The sequence below is a fragment of the Phocoena phocoena genome, chromosome 19 (genome assembly GCF_963924675.1).
Source record: "Phocoena phocoena chromosome 19, mPhoPho1.1, whole genome shotgun sequence".
Lineage (NCBI taxonomy): Eukaryota > Metazoa > Chordata > Mammalia > Artiodactyla > Phocoenidae > Phocoena > Phocoena phocoena.
Genome location: NC_089237.1, coordinates 48,461,038 through 48,480,238, shown reverse-complemented (window position 1 = coordinate 48,480,238; position 19,201 = coordinate 48,461,038). Strand labels below are relative to the sequence as shown.

Here is a 19,201-nt window from a genome sequence, read left to right as displayed (position 1 = left end):
GTGGCACGCAGGCTTTGGTAGCTGTGGCTCACGGGCTCTAGAGCGCAGCCTCAGTAGTTGTGGTGCACGGGCTTAGTTGCTTCACGGCATGTGGGATCTTCCTGGACCAGGACTCGAACCCGTGTCCCCTGCATTGGCAGGTGGATTCTTAACCACTGCGCCACCAGGGAAGCCCCAATCTTTTTTTTTTTTATTGGAGTATAATTGTTTTACAATGTTGCGTTAGTTTCTGCTGTAGAACAAAGTGAATCAGCTATATGTATACACATATCCCCTCCCTCTCGAGCCTCCCTCCCACCCGCCTCCCCAAGAATGCTGTAATCTTTCTCCCACATTCTACCTCTAAACTCTGTCCCCCTTCCTGCATTTATGTCCATGGTTTTTGGACCCAAACACAGGAATTTGCATATGTTCCTATTAAACACTGCATTGTTCAGAGGTCTGTGATGGAAATAGGGGTATTTGTGTCAGTCATGAATCATCAGTGGGACATTTCCATTTTTCTTGGAGCGGGGAAGTAGGGAAAGAGGGCAGGAGTTTTAAGAAGAGAGGATTACTTAGAAAGGAGGTAGAAGACTCCTAAAGTATTTCATGGTGAGGGATGTTTGTGAGTGAGTGTATCTGCAGGAAGAAAGAAGCCCCTGATGAAGGAGGGCTTGAGATCTGGGGAGAGGGGCAGCTGCTGGGTGAGGAAAGTCTTCAGGATGTGAGAGAGGGTCAGGGACACAAGAGGAGGTAACAGTGCAGATTAGAAAGGAGAAGAGGACCACTTTGCACTGCTCCTGTGCTTTCACTATACTGGGCTCTGTGCCAATGTTACTTAATCCAGGCAGCAGTCTGTGAGTTTGGTAATATTTGCTCCATTGTTCAGATCAAGAAGCTGAGGCTTACGGAGGCAAAGAAATGTGTGTAAAGTCACATGGACAGTTAGTGACAGAGCAGGATTCAAGCCAAATCCCATTCTGTACCCGGTTCCCCAGATGACCCAACATGAACAGGGAGCAAATTAGATTATGGTTAAAGGTTAGTGAAAACAGGGCTATGAAATAGATAAACCAAGTTAGCTCTCGTGTCCAAAGAGTGTTTAAAAGAAAAAGCCCAGATAAACCTGAGGTGCTACCCTAAGCCAATGCTTTGTTTTTGGCACTTTGTAACCAGTTGAACATTTTTGCAGTAGTTGCTTTCTTCTGAAATTATTTGGGGGAAGGGGGCTTACTCTCTTGAAGGATGAGATGATGAAATTGTGCGTACATGTAGCAGTACTTATACACACGTTCTGCAGAGCATAGTGAGTTACTATCCTGAATGTATTTGTTCTTTGAATGATGTATAGGAACTCTTTCCACAACAACAATAACAACCAAAATCACTGGCCTTGGGAAGTGTCAAAAAAATTATTCAGGATTTGGAACAGACCTGATTTTTTTGCATCTCTTCTTTTAGGCCTTTGCCCAGTTTGACGCCGAGGGTGATGGTACTGTTGATGCTGAGAACATGTTGGAGGCTCTCAAGAATTCCAGTGGAGCTAATCTTCAAGGGGAGCTGAGCCATATCATCAGACAGCTGCAAGCCTGTTCTCTTGTTCCAGGTAAGGCTGTCATCTGAGCGCTGAATGCTGAGGAACGCTCTCTTAAAGCCCAAATGAACTTTGCTATAATGTGGGTTGTAATTAGGCAGACTTGTGGGCACCATGAAATAAATGTGCTTCTCTGATAGTCGATATTAAGCTCGTGGTCTGAATTAGTGTTCAGTATAATCATTTCCCTTGCTTCCCAGTACAGTGTTGGTTGAGCAGTTCTACCATGTTTTTATGAACTTTTGTCATGAGACTGCCTTCCTTAGTGAATCTCTTTATTTCAGTCTCTCAAGAAGCCTTCCTTGGCCTTCCTTGGCCCCAACTGTATGTTCTCTTAGCATCCTGCATTTGCTTTTTGCGACATATTACTGTTGTAATTAATTAATTATTACTCACTTATTTGTATATGTCTGTCTTCACTCTTATCCTGTGAGCTCCACGAGGGCAGGGAGCCTTCTCTTTTATTTCTGTTGTGTCCTCACATTTAGTACAATTTTTGGGACATGGTAGGCACCCAGTGTTTTTTTTAGAAAGCTATCACTCAGAAATTTAAGTAAGAATAAAAATAGCTTAAAATTAAGCAATACTTCTACATTATACCTATGAAAAAATTTTGTCTATGTTTTTGATGGTTTCTTTGGGGGACTCAGAAACAGAATCAAAATAATATTACTTTTTTTTTTTTCTAGTGAGAAAACAATTGAGTTTGAAAGGGAAAAAAAAACTTGGCATATCATCTTTTTGGTTCAGTTTATCTTATCCAAGAGCTTTTCCTGCTCTGTGTACTTAGAGTCATAATACTTAGTATAGAGCCTGAGCTCCAGCAGCAAGGAGGCAGATAGACTTGTTGGATACATGAATGTAACTGATGGTCCTTGACCTCTCTGACTTCCTGCTGAGGATCTATTGAGCTAGGGAAGGATGGTTTCTGTATCTCAATGAAGAATGCCTATTTCCACTCTTCCTCAAATTGTCTTTAATTGCGTAATTTTTATAGAGCATTATAGGTAACCTGTACATGTTAAATTTCTCCTATTCTCATGGCAGTTAAAATTATGCTTTGAATTATGCATAACTAACTTACATCTTGGCATTTACGTGTTACTCCCACCTCTGTGTTACCAGCATGTGGATAGCAGCAGGAGTTTATTTGAACACTTCAAAGAGATGTTTTGGGAGGAGAGGAGAGGAGTGGAGACCAGGGGATCCACCAATAGTTAGTGCACCATTGCTCTGGGAGGCCTTGAGGAGAGGGGGAGATTAGGTTAGAAAAGTTGGGGGTCCAGATCCCAAGGTTCTTACCTTATTAGCAGGGTTGTGAGTTAGGACTTTCTTTCTTTCTTTCTTTTGTTTAATTACAACACTGAAGGTAGCGCTACTTTATTTTTAAAAATTATTTATTATTTCATTTATTTATTTTGGCTGCACCGGGTTTTAGTTGCGGCATGCGGACTCTTCGTTGTGGCATGCATGCGGGATCTAGTTCCCCAACCAGGGATGGAACCCAGGCCCCCTGCATTAGGAGCTCAGAGTCTTACCCACTGGATCACCAGGGAAATCCCAATGAGTTAGGACTTTCTACTCAAAATTTTTATCAACAGCCAACTTAAAACACAGTCCTAGGCTGAACCTTGGTGAGCTGACCTCACCTCTTTGGTGGGATCCTAGTTCCCTGGTCCCTCTGCCTAACCCAGACTGACACTTATTCCTTTTGTTTCTCATTGTATGGGTGCTGAATGTTTAAAAGAGAGACAGTCCCTTTACTGGGACTGTTTCAGCCTATGACAAAAGTTTTCCCATTACAAGCATCACATGGATTCTGAGATCAGAGCAGCATCAGCAGCGTCATCATGTGAGGTTTGGGTATTACTGTGGGCCTCTGCTTAGGAAAGAACTGTAAGAGGAGAGGCAAGGGGTGGCATCAACTTCTGCGGCTTGGGAAATCAAACCAGTGTCTATGGGTTTTGTGTAGGGGGCAGAATCAAATGGGCTGCTTCAAGGGCACAGTTTGTCTGCAATCTTACGTTTATCTTTAAAAATCAATGCAGGGCTTCCCTGGTGGCACAGTGGTTGAGAGTCTGCCTGCCGATGCAGGGGACACAGGTTCGTGCCCCGGTCTGGGAAGATCCCACATGCTGTGGAGCGGCTGGGCCCATGAGCCATGGCCACTGAGCCTGCGCGTCCGGAGCCTGTGCTCCGCAATGGGAGAGGCCACAACAGTGAGAGGCCCGCATACCGCAAAAAGAAAAAAAAATCAAAGCAAAGTTTCCTTCTGCTCTCATATAATGTTTCTGTTTCACACTTAAAAGTAGTTTCTCCTGCAGACTTCTGGAGTCCTGCTCTAGGTGCTGCTTACGTGGGTGTGTTCAGTTTGTGACAGTTTATCAAATGATACAATTATAATATACTTTTGTTTTAATTAGAAAACAAAATGAAAAGAAAAACAAATCCTCCCCAAATCTACAAGCATATCTGAGCTCCAGGAAAAGCTGCCATGTTTATTCTCTCTTCACTTAACCGCCTGGGTTATGTGCACCTCAGTTCAAAGCATATTATTGTAGGTTATGAGGAACCATGAAAGGATTTTGAAGAGGGTAGACATGGCCTGTTTTGTGTTTTTGTAAGATTACTCAAGTTAATGTCAGACAAAATGCAGCCAGGGGAGCCGCTTAGGATATCTGGGGAGGTGTATGAGTGGTGGTGTTGAGGCCAGAGCCTGGGCAGTGGCCAGAGGGATGGACAGATGGGGGAGACTCCAGAGGAGCCACACTGGAGAGAAAAAACTGGAATGATGGAAGGAGCACTTGGAGGCAGTGCGAGGAGCTACTTCCGGTCCTACCCCTTTTTTGTTGTCTTGGTCTGTCACCTGAGCCTTGCTTTCCTCAGTTGTAAGAGGAGGATACCAGTACCTTCGGTGCCTTCTCTCCCCCACCCTCCACCCCCCCACCTTATTGTGGGGACCAAAAGAGGTGCTGTGTGTGGAAGGACCTTAAAAACTATAAGATGCCATCGGGAATTGTGGTCAGGGCAGTGGTTATATTTTCATTATTGTGGTTTTTTGTAGCTTAGTATAAAAGCAGTTATGCCTTTACTCTCTAACGTGATAAACTTTATTCCTAGCCCACATTCTATATGCAAAACTTCTTTAAAAATTTCAAGTTAGTATTTAGGTTTATAAATTAAACTTATAAAAATTTGAAGCTTGGAATGAAACAAATAATCACTATTCTGAGTCTTCTAAAGTTTCTGTTAAACTACAATGAAGTTAAATTTTATTTTATTTTATTTTATTTTTTTTTTGAAGTTAATTTTTAAATTGAGGTTACCACTGATTCACTTCTTAAAAGCCTTTTTAGATTTTTCAGTGATTAAAGCTGAAACTATCAGTGAGGATTCTTACCGGCTGCTTTTAATTCAGCTAATTCAGAGAGGCCTCCAGGCAGGGGATGTGGAAACTACTGTGGTGGGTTCCCCAAAACACCAAAGATGGATTTTGTCTGTTTAGGTTTCATAGACATATTTTCAGAGTCCAAGGAGGGCCTGGATGTTCACTCGTCAATGATCCTGCGCTTCCTGCATCGCAACCGGCTCTCTAGCACCGTCATCCCCTACCCGATGTTGGACCACTGCAATAACATGAGCACCATGAGGGCTTCTGTTCTGAAGGACTCTCTGGATCAACTGGTACAAAAAGAAAAGGGTACGTGTGCAGGGGTGGGGGTGTTCTTGAGAAGGCGTGATCATCGTTTCTTCCAAGTGTGGTATTTATTGATAGTACGAGTCAACACTTCTCCCTGCTTTTATTTCTGAAAATGTAATAGTGACCAGTTTGTAGCACAAGAATGAAGACCTGCTCTGCCTTTCCCCTCCCCCTCTCCTTCCCCTCCCCCTCCCCCTCTTCATAACCCCAAGTCTCTGCTCAGATGTGACTTCAGGAAGGCCTTTTCTCATTACTCTTATCTAACTAATGCCCCCACCCCTGACACTCCCCACCTTTTGGTTACTATCCCCTTTGCAGGTTTAATAGTCTAAATGGCACTTATCATCATCTGAGGTTGTAGCATTAGTACTTGGCGTTTTTGTCTGTCTGTTCGCTTCATTATCCTTGGCACCTGGAACTATGCCTGCCGCGTAGTAGGTACTCTGTGAATAGTTGTTAAGTAAATGAGGGAAGCCACTACAGACTAACTTAGTGACCACAACAAAAGTTGATACTGTGAATTGGCAGGTCCGTGGAACATAATAAGAGTCCAGAAATAGACCCAAATACATGTGGGAATATAGTACCAGATATAGTTAGCATTACATGTCAGGTTGGAAAGGTGAATTAGCAAACAAGTTGGGTTAGGGAACTGGTTAGCCATTTGCAGAAAAAAATAAAACAAGATTCTTAACCCACTGTATTCACGAAAATAAATTGCAGATGGATTAAAAAGTCCAACCAAAAAGAAAGCTGTAAGAGCTAAAAACCCTGACATGGGAAAACCTTTCTGAGCAGGACATGAAACTCAAAAACTACAAAAGAAAAGATTAATAAGTTAGACTATATGCAAATTTAAATTTCTGTACAGCAAAAAATATAAGCAGAGTCAAAAGACAAATGACATTTTAGGGAACAAAAGTATATTTTGTAACATTGTGACAGACTCAATTTTTTTTTTTACTAACTCTCACCTTGGGCAATTACTTAATTACCTTAGTTTCCTCATTTCTAAAATGAATTAATACATAAAAGTGTGTAGAAAAGTGCCTGGTTCACAGTAAACAGTCAGTAAATATTACTTACTATGTATGTGTATATATACATTACATAATGTACATAAAATATATTAATTGATAAGAAGACTTGTGACCCAGTAACAAAAATAGATGAAGGCAGGACCAGGCCATACTCAGAAACACAAGTGGCTTACAAACAAGTGGCTTAAAAAAATCTCACTCATAATTAAAGAAATGTAAATTCAAACTATAAGACATCATATTCATCTCTTGGGTGGTTTTGCAGATATATCAGTGGATTTGTGTTGTACTACAGTCAGCTCATGGAGCAGTCCTTCTGCTTTACACGTGTTCTCCAATTTGGAAGGAGATTTTATTTTTCTAGGGCCAAAGTGCCAAGCATATTTCTGCTAGATATTTTAAATGATCTTTTTAAAGATTCATTGTGAAAGAGATGTTATGATAATATCTGGTTTTTCTTGCAGAGAGCCCTGGAGATCTAACCAGAAGTCCAGAGATGGACAAACTCAAGTCAGTAGCAAAGTGCTACGCTTATATAGAAACATCCTCCAACCCTGCAGACATTGACAAGATGACAAATGGAGAAACGTCATCATACTGGCAGTCAGATGGCAGTGCCCGCTCACACTGGATTCGGTGGGTGCTGTAATACCAATTCTTGAGAGAAAGTCCAAGAAAATTACCCACTTTCTCTCTCTTATCCCAACAATGTGTTAAAAAATTATTTTTTAAAATTTTAGAATATTTTCTACTTAACTGGCTAGTGTTTTTCTTCTTGTGACTATCTGGAAAGATGCTTTAAGAATCAAGTTAGGGCTTCCCTGATGGCGCAGTGGTTAAGAATCCACCTGCCAATGCAGGGGACACGGGTTCGAGCCCTGGTCCGGGAAGATCCCACCTGCCACGGAGCAACTAGGCCTGTGCGCCACAACTACTGAGGCTGCGCTCTAGAGCCCGCGAGCCACAACTACTGAGCCCACGTGCCACAACTACTGAAGCCTGCACACCTAGAGCTCATGCTCCATAACAAGAGAAGCCACTGCAATGAGAAGCCTGCGCACCACAACAAAGAGTAGCCCCTGCTCGCTGCAACTAGAAGCCGCTGCAACTAGAAGCCCCTGCAACCAGAAAGCCCGCACGCAGCAATGAAGACCCAATGCAGCCAAAAATAAATAAATAAATAAAAATAAATCTATGAAAAAAATTATTAAAAAAGAAAAGAATCAAGTTAAAGGAACCATGTAAAATTTTCTAACCTGCTTCATATATTCATAAATATGGATAATTACTTGGTATTTTAAGGGAGAAAATTAGCATTTGACTAACATTTTATGTTACGGATTTCATATCTTTTTCACTAGGTTTTCAGGAAGATTAATATCACAAGGGACAAGTACTTTTCTTGTATCTGATGTGATTTTACTTCTCAAGATTTTTTCTGCACATTTAAAAAATTTGTGTACAACTAAGTTGGCCAGTTTAGTAGAGGAAGAGGGAACGGGGGTGGTCAGGAATCCTGGAGTGGAATTTTTTTTCCCCCACCCCCACACAGCACGTGGGGGGATCTTAGTTCCCTGACCAGGGATCGAGCCTGTACCCCCTGCAATGGAAGCACGGAGTCCTAACCACTGAACCGCCAGGGAACTCCCCCACTGGAGTGGAATAGATGACAGTAAACTATGATGAAGCTGCTATCTAAAATTTCACCTGTCCCTTCAGAAAATGGGCTGATTTCAGCTGGTGGAAGTAGAAATAATTACCTTGTTTTCGCATAGAGGATAAATATGCTCTTTAGCCATCTATACATGAGGGACTATACCCAGTTCTTTGCATGCAGTTTAGAAATTTGCTTCTTGCCAGGTAAAGGGATTTTGTTAGACTGTTCATATTGTACTTTACTGCTTGTGTTAGTAGCTTAAAAAGAAATAGAAGATTGATCTTGAACTGAAAGGAATTTTAGAAACTTGGGAAAGTCATAGGGACTTTGAAACTAACAGCCAGCATTTCAAGTTAGTTGCTTTTAGGGGAATCAGTCTTGGGGTGTATCACACGTAAGATCTTAAGAGATGGGACTTGTGGGCCCTGCCAGTTCTCAACCTGTATAAACACTTGTAGTTTCTGCTCTCCGTGTTTTCCAGTTTAAAAATGAAGCCAGATGTTGTGCTTAGGCACCTGTCCATTGCAGTGGCTGCCACTGACCAGAGCTACATGCCGCAGCAGGTGACTGTAGCTGTGGGGAGGAATGCCAGCGATCTTCAGGAAGTCCGCGACGTGCACATTCCCAGCAATGTCACTGGCTATGTGACACTGCTGGAAAATGCCAACATCAGTCAGCTCTGTGAGTCAACCAAGATACGTCTTGCCCTTCTAACTAAGGGGATTGGGAGGGGAGGAAGAAGTCATGTTTTTTGGCGGGAAGACCTCTGAAGTAGAAAAGCTGTTTGCTTTTCTCTGGAGATCTGATTTGCTTCTCATCATATACATGAAAGTGGTCATTATTTCACCTATTCAGTGTTTTTAAAAGTTATAGAAAAGCAGTAAAGCCTATTTTAATTAAAAATATTTTATTTTTGTTTTCTTATTAGAAAATTAGAAATATTTAGATAAAAATTATTCAAAATCCCACTACCCAGGGATTGTCGCTGTGAATCCGTTGGTATGGATCCTTCCAGACCTTTTCTTATATTTCTGTGTGTGTGTGTATGTCTGTGTATATAAATACACACACACACGCACATATATATATACACATTTTAAAAAATAAAAGGTTTGCATATATATATATTTACATATATCTATACATGTCTTTTTACAAAAAATAGTGATATTTTGTACACGCTCTTTTGTAACTTTTTAATGTGTTGTCTTATCATATATTCACGCACACCTTTATTTAGTGTTGTAAGAATATGCCTTAATTTTAACAAGCCTTTTATTCTTGGACATTTAGGTTGTTTCCATTTTTATACTATTATAACCTTGCTTCACACATAGCATTTTGGAAATAATCACAATTCTGTGATTTCTTTCCAGGCTTATTTCATTCAGGGAGCCGGAATGCTTCATGTTTTGTCTCATTTCTTCTAATGCTTTCCTGGGCCAAAAGAAGTATTCTTACTTTGCTCAAAGGAACTGAGGCCTGGGGAGGTAGAGTCTTTGTGTCTCACCCCGGGCAAAGACGTAGTTAAGCTTGTGGAGTAGAAGCTTCCTGTCTTATACTGTGGTGGTCTTTTCTCTAAATTGTGTCCTTTTAAACTTCTCACCTCCTTTCCAACCCAAATAAGATATTATGACAGCTCTTAAAAGTGAGTCATACCTATGCCATTTATCTGGACTTGATAATTAAAAAGAAATTCTCACAACTGCTATGAGCCAGCTGCTGTTTCATAACAACATCCAAATTTCGGAACTCTAGGAAAAGTTTTTAGACATTTTCTTACCGTGTATTTAATCAGGATTTTAAAAATGCACTTTGTGTTAATTATCAGAACTCATAAATGCCTATGAAGCTTTGTGATATATAGATTTAAGCCACCCTTAGTTTTACACATGATTCTTTTGACTCCTTAGATTGGTCAATGCTTTTTTTTTTTTTTTTTTTTTTTTTTTGCGGTACGCAGGCCTCTCACTGTTGTGGCCTCTCCCGTTGCGGAGCACAGGCTCTGGACGCACAGGCTCAGCGGCCATGGCTCACAGGCCCAGCCGCTCTGCGGCATGTGGGATCTTCCCAGACCTGGGCACGAACCCATGTCCCCTGCATCGGCAGGCGGACTATCGGCCACTGTGCCACCAGGGAAGCCTGGTCAATGCTTTTTTGACAAATTTATTATGTATACTAGCTCCATTGCACACATCATTTATTTCTGGCAGCAAAGTATATCTTCAGAATTTTCTTTTCGAAATGTGAATTACTATCTTGCTTTTAGTTGGAAGCCTAGAATTTGCTGAACTGAAGAAGTTAATCCAATACTGAATTTGTTGTTTGCGCTTGACAGATGTCCAGATTAACATAAAGCGTTGTCTTAGTGATGGATGTGACACTAGAATTCATGGTCTGAGGGCTGTTGGCTTTCAGAGAGTCAAGAAGTCTGGGGTCTCAGTCTCAGATGCTTCTGCAATATGGTATTGGTCTCTGCTGACATCTCTGGTGACGGCTTCCATGGAGACAAATCCCGCCTTTGTCCAAACAGTGCTACGCAACACTCAGTAAGTCGCTCTGCTTTCCAGGCTTGTCACGGGGCGCTCATTCTCTAACCCTTTAGGGCAAGTCACTGAGCAGCCTTTGATCATCGAGACTCAGTCAGCAGCTGGGCCCCAGGTGCCCTGTTGTTTCCTGTTTGTGCCTTCAGCTCCTATCTTGTGAGGGGGTCCCACATGCCATTCCTCTTCCTTATCCACTGGGGAACAATTGTTCATATTACATAGCAATTTATATGGGATAAAACACCTTCAGATGCTATATATTATTTACCTACTTATGTCGTAAAATGTATCTGTAAAAATTATCCCTGTTTTATAGACAAGGATACGGTGACCTTCCCTGAGGTGTATGACCAGGCAGTGATGGATCAGTTTGAATCTAGGTCTTTGGACCTAGGCCCTAGGTTGAAAGCTCTTTTCACTAAAGAGTCAAATCTTTTCAAGGACACCAAATTAATTTATTTTTAAATGTAGAGTACCTTTGAAAATTTTCTTCTAAAAACTGTTAGGGCAAAAAGACTCAGTTGTAATATATAAGGCAAAGCAACTAGCTTCAGTAGCAATGAAGTATTAGTATTATATGTAAGTTTAATAACTGATAATAGGCACTCTTAGTGCAGGCTATCAAAATATCAGATAAAAGAGATAGCTAATATTTTGTTCTGTAGATGTCTTTTGAGATTTGTTATTGCTATTAAATAAAACTCTTCAGCAAATAATACTGCTGGCAGTGCTAGATCTGAAGGGTAGTATTTGGCCAGACTCCTTTCTTCCTGCCTGTTTTAAAATTTAAAAAATAAAAAAAATTTCAAACTTAGAGAAATATTGCAAATTTGATGCAAAAAGAAAAAGTAGCTTCTTCCCGAGCCAGTTGAGAGTAATTTGCTAACCTGATGCCCCATGGCTCCTGAATGTTTTATTTAGTATGTATTTCCTGCAAATGAGAACATGCTGTTACAACCATCAAAATCAGGAAATTAACATTGATATACATTACTACCATCTAATTCTCAGATCCCGTTCAAGTTTTGCTAGTTGTCTCGGTAATGTCCTTTATAGCAAAAGGATCCAGTCCAGAATCATACTTGGTATTTCATTGTCATGTCTCTGTAGTTTCCTTCAATAAGGAACAATTCCTCTGTCTTTCCTTGACTTTTAAGACTTTGACACTTTTGAAAATTATAGGTCAGTTATTTTGAAGAGCGTCGTTCAGTTTTGGTTTATCTGAAGTTTCATCATGATTAAGATTAGATTTTGCATCTTTGGCAGGAATATCATAGAAGTGATGATGGGTTCTCATTGCATCCCATCAGTGACACACAGCTTCAGATTGTCCTATTACTAGTTTGGTGATGTTAACTTCGACCCTTTGATGAAAGTGGTGTCTGCCAGACTTTTCCAGTGTAAAAGAATTCTTTTCCTTTTGTAATTAATAAATATTTTGTGAGGAGGTACTTTGAGACTATGTAAATATCCCATTCCTCATCAAACTTTATATTGGTATGACTCAAGATTCCTGTTTTATTCCCTGAGTTATAATCCATCACAGTTTTGACGGTCAGATTGGCCCAGATTTGGCCGATGGGAACCCCTTCAGTCTGGTTCATATGTCCTTTTGATATGTCCTCATCTACTTGGAACACTTCCTTACAACAAGATATTCCAGGCTTATCTTGAATGTTCCCAGCCATAGTCCTAGAATCAGCTGTTTTGCTCAGGAGTCATGGTCACTCTTAGTGTAGAGTTGTGTTTAGAAACTAAACAAACTAAACTCATTGCTGTTGGAGTGTTGCTTCTTTCAGTGTACACAGCTGGGAAATGCATGTTTGTGTGTAAGTAATAGACACGTGTATGCACAGACACATTGACACCTATATTTATTTCTGTATCTGTAACACTGAAAACTCTTGAGTTTATACTTCTAATAAACTCTGATAACTTCTAATTCTAATCCAGCACTACTGTTCATTCTAGTTTTCTCCCTTTCTCTGTTTGTAATTCCCTTCTGTGATTGTGAGAAACCTGGCTCCCATCATCCCTGAAATATTTAGTTATTTAAACAATCCCGCTCTATATAACCAGTCTCCCACCTCCCTGGCCCTTGCCTGGACACCCTCCTCACCCTCTTAGTGCTTGCATTCCATGCCAGGCTGTCCCTTTGCTCAGTACCCCACTCTAATACCTCGCTCTGGGCCACCATGCGCCCCACCCATGCACCCACCCAAGGACACATGATTGCCTACCTTGCACAGCCCTACTTTATGGACTGAATTTTCAGGAAGGGGAAGAGGAAAAGTTTTCTGCTTTATTTTTGTGAAGCTATGCCACGTTGTTGAAGAATGGATATATCCCTAAAGAGTTGTAATAGTTAATCGGCAATGGTATCTTCACTCCTAACTTTTAAATATCAGTGATCTTAAAACTATTCTAAAATTTAAAAATTATTTTAAAAAATCGATGAGGAAAAATAAGTAAGAAAAAAATGTTATGAAACAAAAGTGGAAATAAATTCTGTCAATCCTTGCATGCCACTTAGGTGCATTAGACCTTGTTGATCAACTGTATGTTAGTGTAGCTGCCCTACTGATGTGGCTCATATAGAGGGGACAAGAAACAAGAGCAGAGTGGAAGCTGACACAGTGTTACTAGCCTTGCTGTTTTGTCTCTGTTGTGAAATGTAGAAATAAAATAGTTTCAGGAATTCCCACTACTGTTATCATAAAATGACTATCAAGTGTAGAATTTTGAGTGACTTTTTCTGTACCTTCACATTGTTCATGGTACACTCATTGCCTAGCACAGTTGCTGGCACAAGTAGGACTCAGTAATATTTTGTTGCAGAAATTTATTAGATGACTGCTGGTCCAGAAGAGGTAAAGCTATTGTAAAAGGAGATGAGAAAAGAGAAACATTAAAGCAGACTCTGAGGTAGAAAGGCCAAGAAACACAGGCAGGCAGGAATAGAGAAGATGACAGGTGCTGATATGTTTAGGATAAAATAAACATATCATGATGCATCTTTAGATACAAGAGATCTGAAGATGAATTTTTTTTGTGTGTCACAAACAGCTCTGCCCCTGGGGCCAAGTTTTCTAAGAACTCAGGGTTTTTCTGTAGACATATGTCTTTTGCTGATACTACTTAAAATGAACACTTGCTTCCAGAGGGTTGAATGAGCTTTTATAGAGGGAAATGGAACTCTTAAAGAAAAAAGAAAAGGAAAGAAAGAAACCCCATTAAACTGTTTAGCACCAGGACCCCTGCAGGAAAAAGGCTGATCTGTGTTATGTACCAGGTTCTCTGTAGGAACACTGTCTGTTTCTTGATAAGGGATTAATCCAAACAAGCTTCCAACAATTTTTTTTGTCTAAAATTGTATTATTAAGTTTATTGTTTGCCAGGGATTGTTCTGATTGCACATTTTACACTCCTAGGAAGGCACTGCAGCACATGCCTCCACTTTCCCTCTCACCAGGATCTACAGATTTCTCAACTTTCCTGTCTCCCAACGTTCTGGAAGAAGTGGACAGCTTCCTCATAAGGATAACTAGGTAAAATTAAGGTTGATAAGGGCTGGTGGGGGATAGAGGGCATATGTGTTTGATAAGTCCTTTTTGTTTTTTTTTAATTTTAAAATCTTTTAAAGATTTTTTTTTTTAAAGAATCATTTGTAGTGACTGAAGAGAAAGTGAAATAATGGTGTACCTGTGTAAACTCCGTGATCTAGCAGTACACCTGCCCTCAGGAATTGGGGGTGAGTGCGGAGTAATCTTCAGATTCAGCTAGAGCAGGGGTCTCAAAGTCCAGAATGCAAAGCCTTTCAGTTCCCTCACATCCCCAGCCCAGCACCTGCTGTCTCCATGAACAGGTCTAACAAGCCTAATTGTCCATAGACCTGGGAAAAGACACCCTGCTAGCTGTTTGAGGGGTCGCGTAGTGTGGGGACACTCAGCTCTGTCACAGTGAGCCCTGTTAGAGTACAAACCAGGCCCTGAGCCATCTAGACAGGGTTTGGTTTTTTTTTTCCTCATTTTGGCCATACCACATGGCATGTGGGGATCTTCGTTCCCCAACCAGGGATCAGACCCATGCCACCGGCAGTGGAAGCACGGGGTCCTAACCACTGGACCACCAGGGAAGTCCCCATCTAGACAGGTTTAAAAGTTTCAGTGTAATATGTTTAAAAAAGCAGATGTGATGTGGAATAGATCTAAAATATGTTATTGATGTTTGAAGGAATAAGCCCTTAACACTCTGGCCAAGCCAAATTATTACCCGAGGCTTCTTCATAGCAGGGGCTTATTGCAACAGCCTGTTTATTTTTGGTTTATAAAGTTTGCCTTATTAAAGTTGATAGCATTATTTAATACTTATAGGTGAAGGTTACAGAAGTGAGGATTTAATTTCCTGGTCCTCTGGGTTGATTTAGTTTTTCTTTAGGCTGTCTTAAGGATTTTGAAAAAGTATTTCTGGTAAACAGAGAAAGCATATGGCAGGTTGATGTTGCTTATGTAATCAGTTACACAGAGTTTGAGCTACCTGGATTTTCTCATAGTTTTAAGAAGTGAAGTGTTTTTTGTTCTTTGTTTATAGCTGCTCTTCTACTCCAGAGGTGGAGCTGACTCTTCTGGCTTTTGCACTAGCAAGAGGGAGTGTTGCCAAAGTGCTGAGCTCTCTGTGTACTGTCACTGACCACCTGGACACACACTATGATGCCTCGTCCCTCATCTCATCCATGGCGTCAGTCAGGCAGAACCTGCTCCTTAAATATGGTAAATGACCTCGGCATGATGCACATGTCATAAAACCATCACCAGCGTGGGGTTTCCTGGCATCTTCTTATCTTTTTGTGTAGTTTGTGGGCTTGGTCGTTGTAGTTATACAATGATTTCTGGAAGAGTGTATCTTCTTTGGGGTTGGTAGGGAGAAGGAAGATGTTGGTTCATTTATGGATGCATTAGCAGGAGAGGATCTGAGTGTTCACTATGCTGTACTCCCAGGATTTACTGGCCTAATCACTTAGGCGTTGTGGCCATTTGAACACAGCCATCTTTGATAAAGTATGGGAGTGTCTCATTGTGTAGGTCAAGAGGTTGGGAAGTTGGAGTACCTCTCATTGGAGGAGGGAGGAAACTACCCCAGACCCAGAGCAAAGGATCCTTGTCTTGGAATTCATCCCTCTGCATCCTCGTGATAGTTTATAGCTGATTGGGACAACATACATGGTCACACATACATGCCTGCCATCACTTTCCCCTCCTGGGCCCAACGGCAGTCCATCTTAGCACTTTTCTACTGACCCAGGGTGGGGCCTCCTAATCCTTCTCAACACAGGAGTCCATACAGCTACTCTCAGATGACTGCAGTGGACATGTGCTGTCCTGGCCTCTAGTGCTAAAGTTTCTGTCCACAAGTACAGTATTGGATCCCGTCCTCTTCAGTAATAGAGGCAATACTGTGATATTTCCTCATGATATTTGTACCTTTGCCTAAATATCACTTTATAATAATGTATTTTATGTTTAATTTTTTAAGTCTGACAATCGATGTCTTGTAAATCCAGTCCCTCCCCAATTTTGGAAAGGTCATTTTTTTGGAGGGGTAGGGGCCCGTAGAAGGCACAGCCAAATGGGAGGGATACGTAGTGTCTGGAAGATATTCTCCAGAAAGGTTGTTGATTCAGTTTAGCAGTTATTTGAGCAGGGAGCACGGGATGGAGGAGGAATGCATAGGGGGACTGTTCATTATTGATAATGTTCTAGTTCTGGGTTGGGTTATAGGTTAATAGGGTTATAAGGTTTTCATTATATTATTAAAAAGAAAAGTTTTCAGATCATTATAGCAAAAGTTGATTTTTATAATTTTGAAAACTTTCAAAATTTGCCTGGAGACGTTTTAAAGAAACAAGACCCAGAACGCTAAGACATGATTTATATATTTAAATGCAATTACAATAAAATTAATTATTGGCTCCAAAACAGTGTCTTAGGAATTCCTCTCTTCCCCCCACTCAGCACACAAATACGTTGCGCCTGTGCTGTTAATCTGTGTCTTACAGTGTGCTTCGTTTCCAGCTAGTGCTTATTCTAGAATGATTCTCCTCAGAATTACTTAGGGATATAAGCTGTACTTTGTTTCTTTCAGGAAAGCAGAAAAGGATGGTGTCAACTTTTGTCTAATATTACTTCCTATTTTAGCTTTTAAATGGGTAGATTTTTACTGAGCAGTCTGGGTGTCCACAGGCTCTCCATTTGCACTGATGAGTTCTAGTTTCCATTTTTTCGTAGCGCTACCTTCAGGCTGTCTCTTTCTCTCTCTTTCTTTTCTTTGATCAGGTAAACCTCTGCAGTTGACTCTTCAGGCCTGTGATGTCAAGGGAAAAGAAGAGAAGTCAGGACCTGAAAACCTCCTTGTTGAGCCGTGGACAAGGGACGGTGAGTGGTGGACCTGTCGGGTTTTAGTGAGTCGAAAGGGCCATGGTGCTCACTAGAGGCTGTGTGAAACCGCACTGTGGTCTTCGAAACTTTCAAGATATGCAGTCTTCGCTGCGATGTCCTTCAGTTGGCTTCAGTGGTTCCTGAACCATTTGCGTGATTTCTTTACTACAGTGTTGCCACCTGCTAGGTGTCAGTCACCTGTAACAACTTAAAAGTACTTGAGAGCCTTCAGTTTTGAAAAGCAAAGACTTCTCCTTAAAAAGTTACCATTTTTAAGTTCAGACTCTTTCTGTTGTGTTATCTCAAAGTATTGAGACACTCAGTGGATCAGCAGCACTTAGTGCTAAAAACGTAGCTTAAGATGAGGGTATTTCTCCATATGGCTGCTCTGGCATTTGAAGTGTCTGGAAGGAAGCCTCACTCCTTCCCTGGCATCAGCATGGTGATTGCTGATGTGCTTCTCAGCGCTGTGGCTCTTTTCCTCATCCAGGGAGTGTTTGTGAGTCTCTTCCTCATCCGTCTTGTTGGCCAGCTGGTTAGTCTCCTGCACATGTCCCCTTCTACTCACTATACTGCTTTGAATATGCCAGTTCAGAAAAGGACGTGGAATATTCTGGCAGTTATCAAACATTGAAGGGAACTGACCTTACCACTTTGGACTCGGTTTCACCTTGGCTTGCCTCACAGCACAACAGACCTTGTGCATTCTCAGTAGTCGCCTCCTCTCTGTTCTGTTTCCTGTGGTCATTAGCACCAGTGAAGTGAAGACGCCTGGGAAAACGTGCCTCACCAGTCCCACCTCCTCCTGGTGGTCTTCTTAAGCCATGACTACCGCATGAGACAGGCTTCCTGCAGTCCTCGCTGAGCAGCTCAGCCTCTGCAGAAACATTTCCTCCCCCACATTCATCTCCTGCCACCCTGAAGGCCACCTCAGACCGCCCAGTCACCTGCCGTCCAAAGTGGGGTTGGGAGGAGGTGGTGGCAGCTCTTTGCCCGTTTCCCCCTCCCCACACTCAGGAAAGCAAGACCACTCTACCAAAGGCCCTCTGCAGTTTTCCTTTGCTCTCTGAAGAATTGGGATTTTTGTCTCTGGAATATGTTAAGGCAGAATCTTCTTAAAACCAGTGTATGGGTTTTTTTTTCATACTCTCATCATCATCTACTGAAAGGCCTCTCTTATTTTATCTTACTCTTTTAAACTTTTATAACAATTTCAGATTGCCTCTATCTAGTCTTTCTTTTTAAAGACTGTATTTTCTTTTTTTAAGAGCAGTTTTGGGTTTACGACAAAACTGGAAGGAGGTACAGAGATTTCCCATATGCCCCCTGCCCCACATATGCAGAGCCTCCTCCATTATCCACATCACTCACCAGAGTGGTACATTTTTACGAAGGGTGAACCTACATTGACACGTCGTAATCGCCCGAAGTCCATAGCTTACTTTAGGCTTCACTCTTGATGTCGTCCATTCTGTGGATTTGAACAAATGTATAATGACCTATATCCATCATTATAATACCATACAGGGTGTTTTCATTGTCCTTAAAATCAGCCTGGATTTTTAACACCATTCTAAGTCTGAAAGCACCACGGGTTTTTCTGTAGCTATTGAAATGCATTTGCCAGCTCTTCTGCCTGGGCTGATTTGAATAGTTTGTTACATCCCCCTCTCCTCCCTGCCTTCCACCTAACCTTGCATGGATAAGTTGCATAAACTAGTTGTAGTGTGTGGATTTGTTACTTTTGTTGTGTTTCTGATGAGCACCCAGGTGGGATGTGACTGGGCGTGGGGAGGAGCCTTGGTTTCCCCTGGTTTCTCCCTCCACAGCCATCACTGTCTGTTTCTTGTAACTCAGGTTAGGATTCCGTCCTCTACAAAAAAATGAACCTGACGAGACAGGGAGGACAGAGGAAAGTCCTCACAGCCGGAACGGTGGGGTTTTGAGGAGTGATTTGTTTCTTCCCCTTACGGGGGCCAAAGCTCTTTTTCACTGCTACCTTTCAAGTTCCCCAGCTTCTGGGAAACACTGGACGTTCCCCCTTGCTGCACAGAGTGCCCGGAGAACCCGAGCGTGGACACTCCGAGGGCTGACCTCCCATGAGTCACAGCCACGGGTCTGGCATTTTAAAGGAGTGCAGCCTGCTGCCAATAGAACTGAAGGAGTAGGGTTATTGATTTCTTTACGTTTGAGATTGGTTATTTTCTTCCTGTCATTTTAAGAGAATAAATTGGGCAGGAGGGGCATG

General features: G+C 41.6%; 1 protein-coding gene and 1 pseudogene across 1 annotated transcript in view; both read left to right on the top strand.

Moving 5' to 3' along the window:
* The window catches only part of ZZEF1 (zinc finger ZZ-type and EF-hand domain containing 1), a 112,158-nt gene that overhangs the window by 15,282 nt on the left and 77,675 nt on the right, over positions 1-19,201 (top strand). The window contains exons 2-9 of the mRNA XM_065896625.1: positions 1,444-1,588; positions 5,082-5,276; positions 6,781-6,952; positions 8,455-8,654; positions 10,312-10,522; positions 13,951-14,067; positions 15,110-15,288; positions 16,852-16,950. Of these exons, the coding sequence (XP_065752697.1) occupies positions 1,444-1,588; positions 5,082-5,276; positions 6,781-6,952; positions 8,455-8,654; positions 10,312-10,522; positions 13,951-14,067; positions 15,110-15,288; positions 16,852-16,950 (1,318 nt within the window). The remainder of the gene's footprint in view (positions 1-1,443; positions 1,589-5,081; positions 5,277-6,780; positions 6,953-8,454; positions 8,655-10,311; positions 10,523-13,950; positions 14,068-15,109; positions 15,289-16,851; positions 16,951-19,201) is intronic.
* LOC136138345 (etoposide-induced protein 2.4 homolog pseudogene) lies at positions 17,333-19,056 on the top strand (annotated as a pseudogene).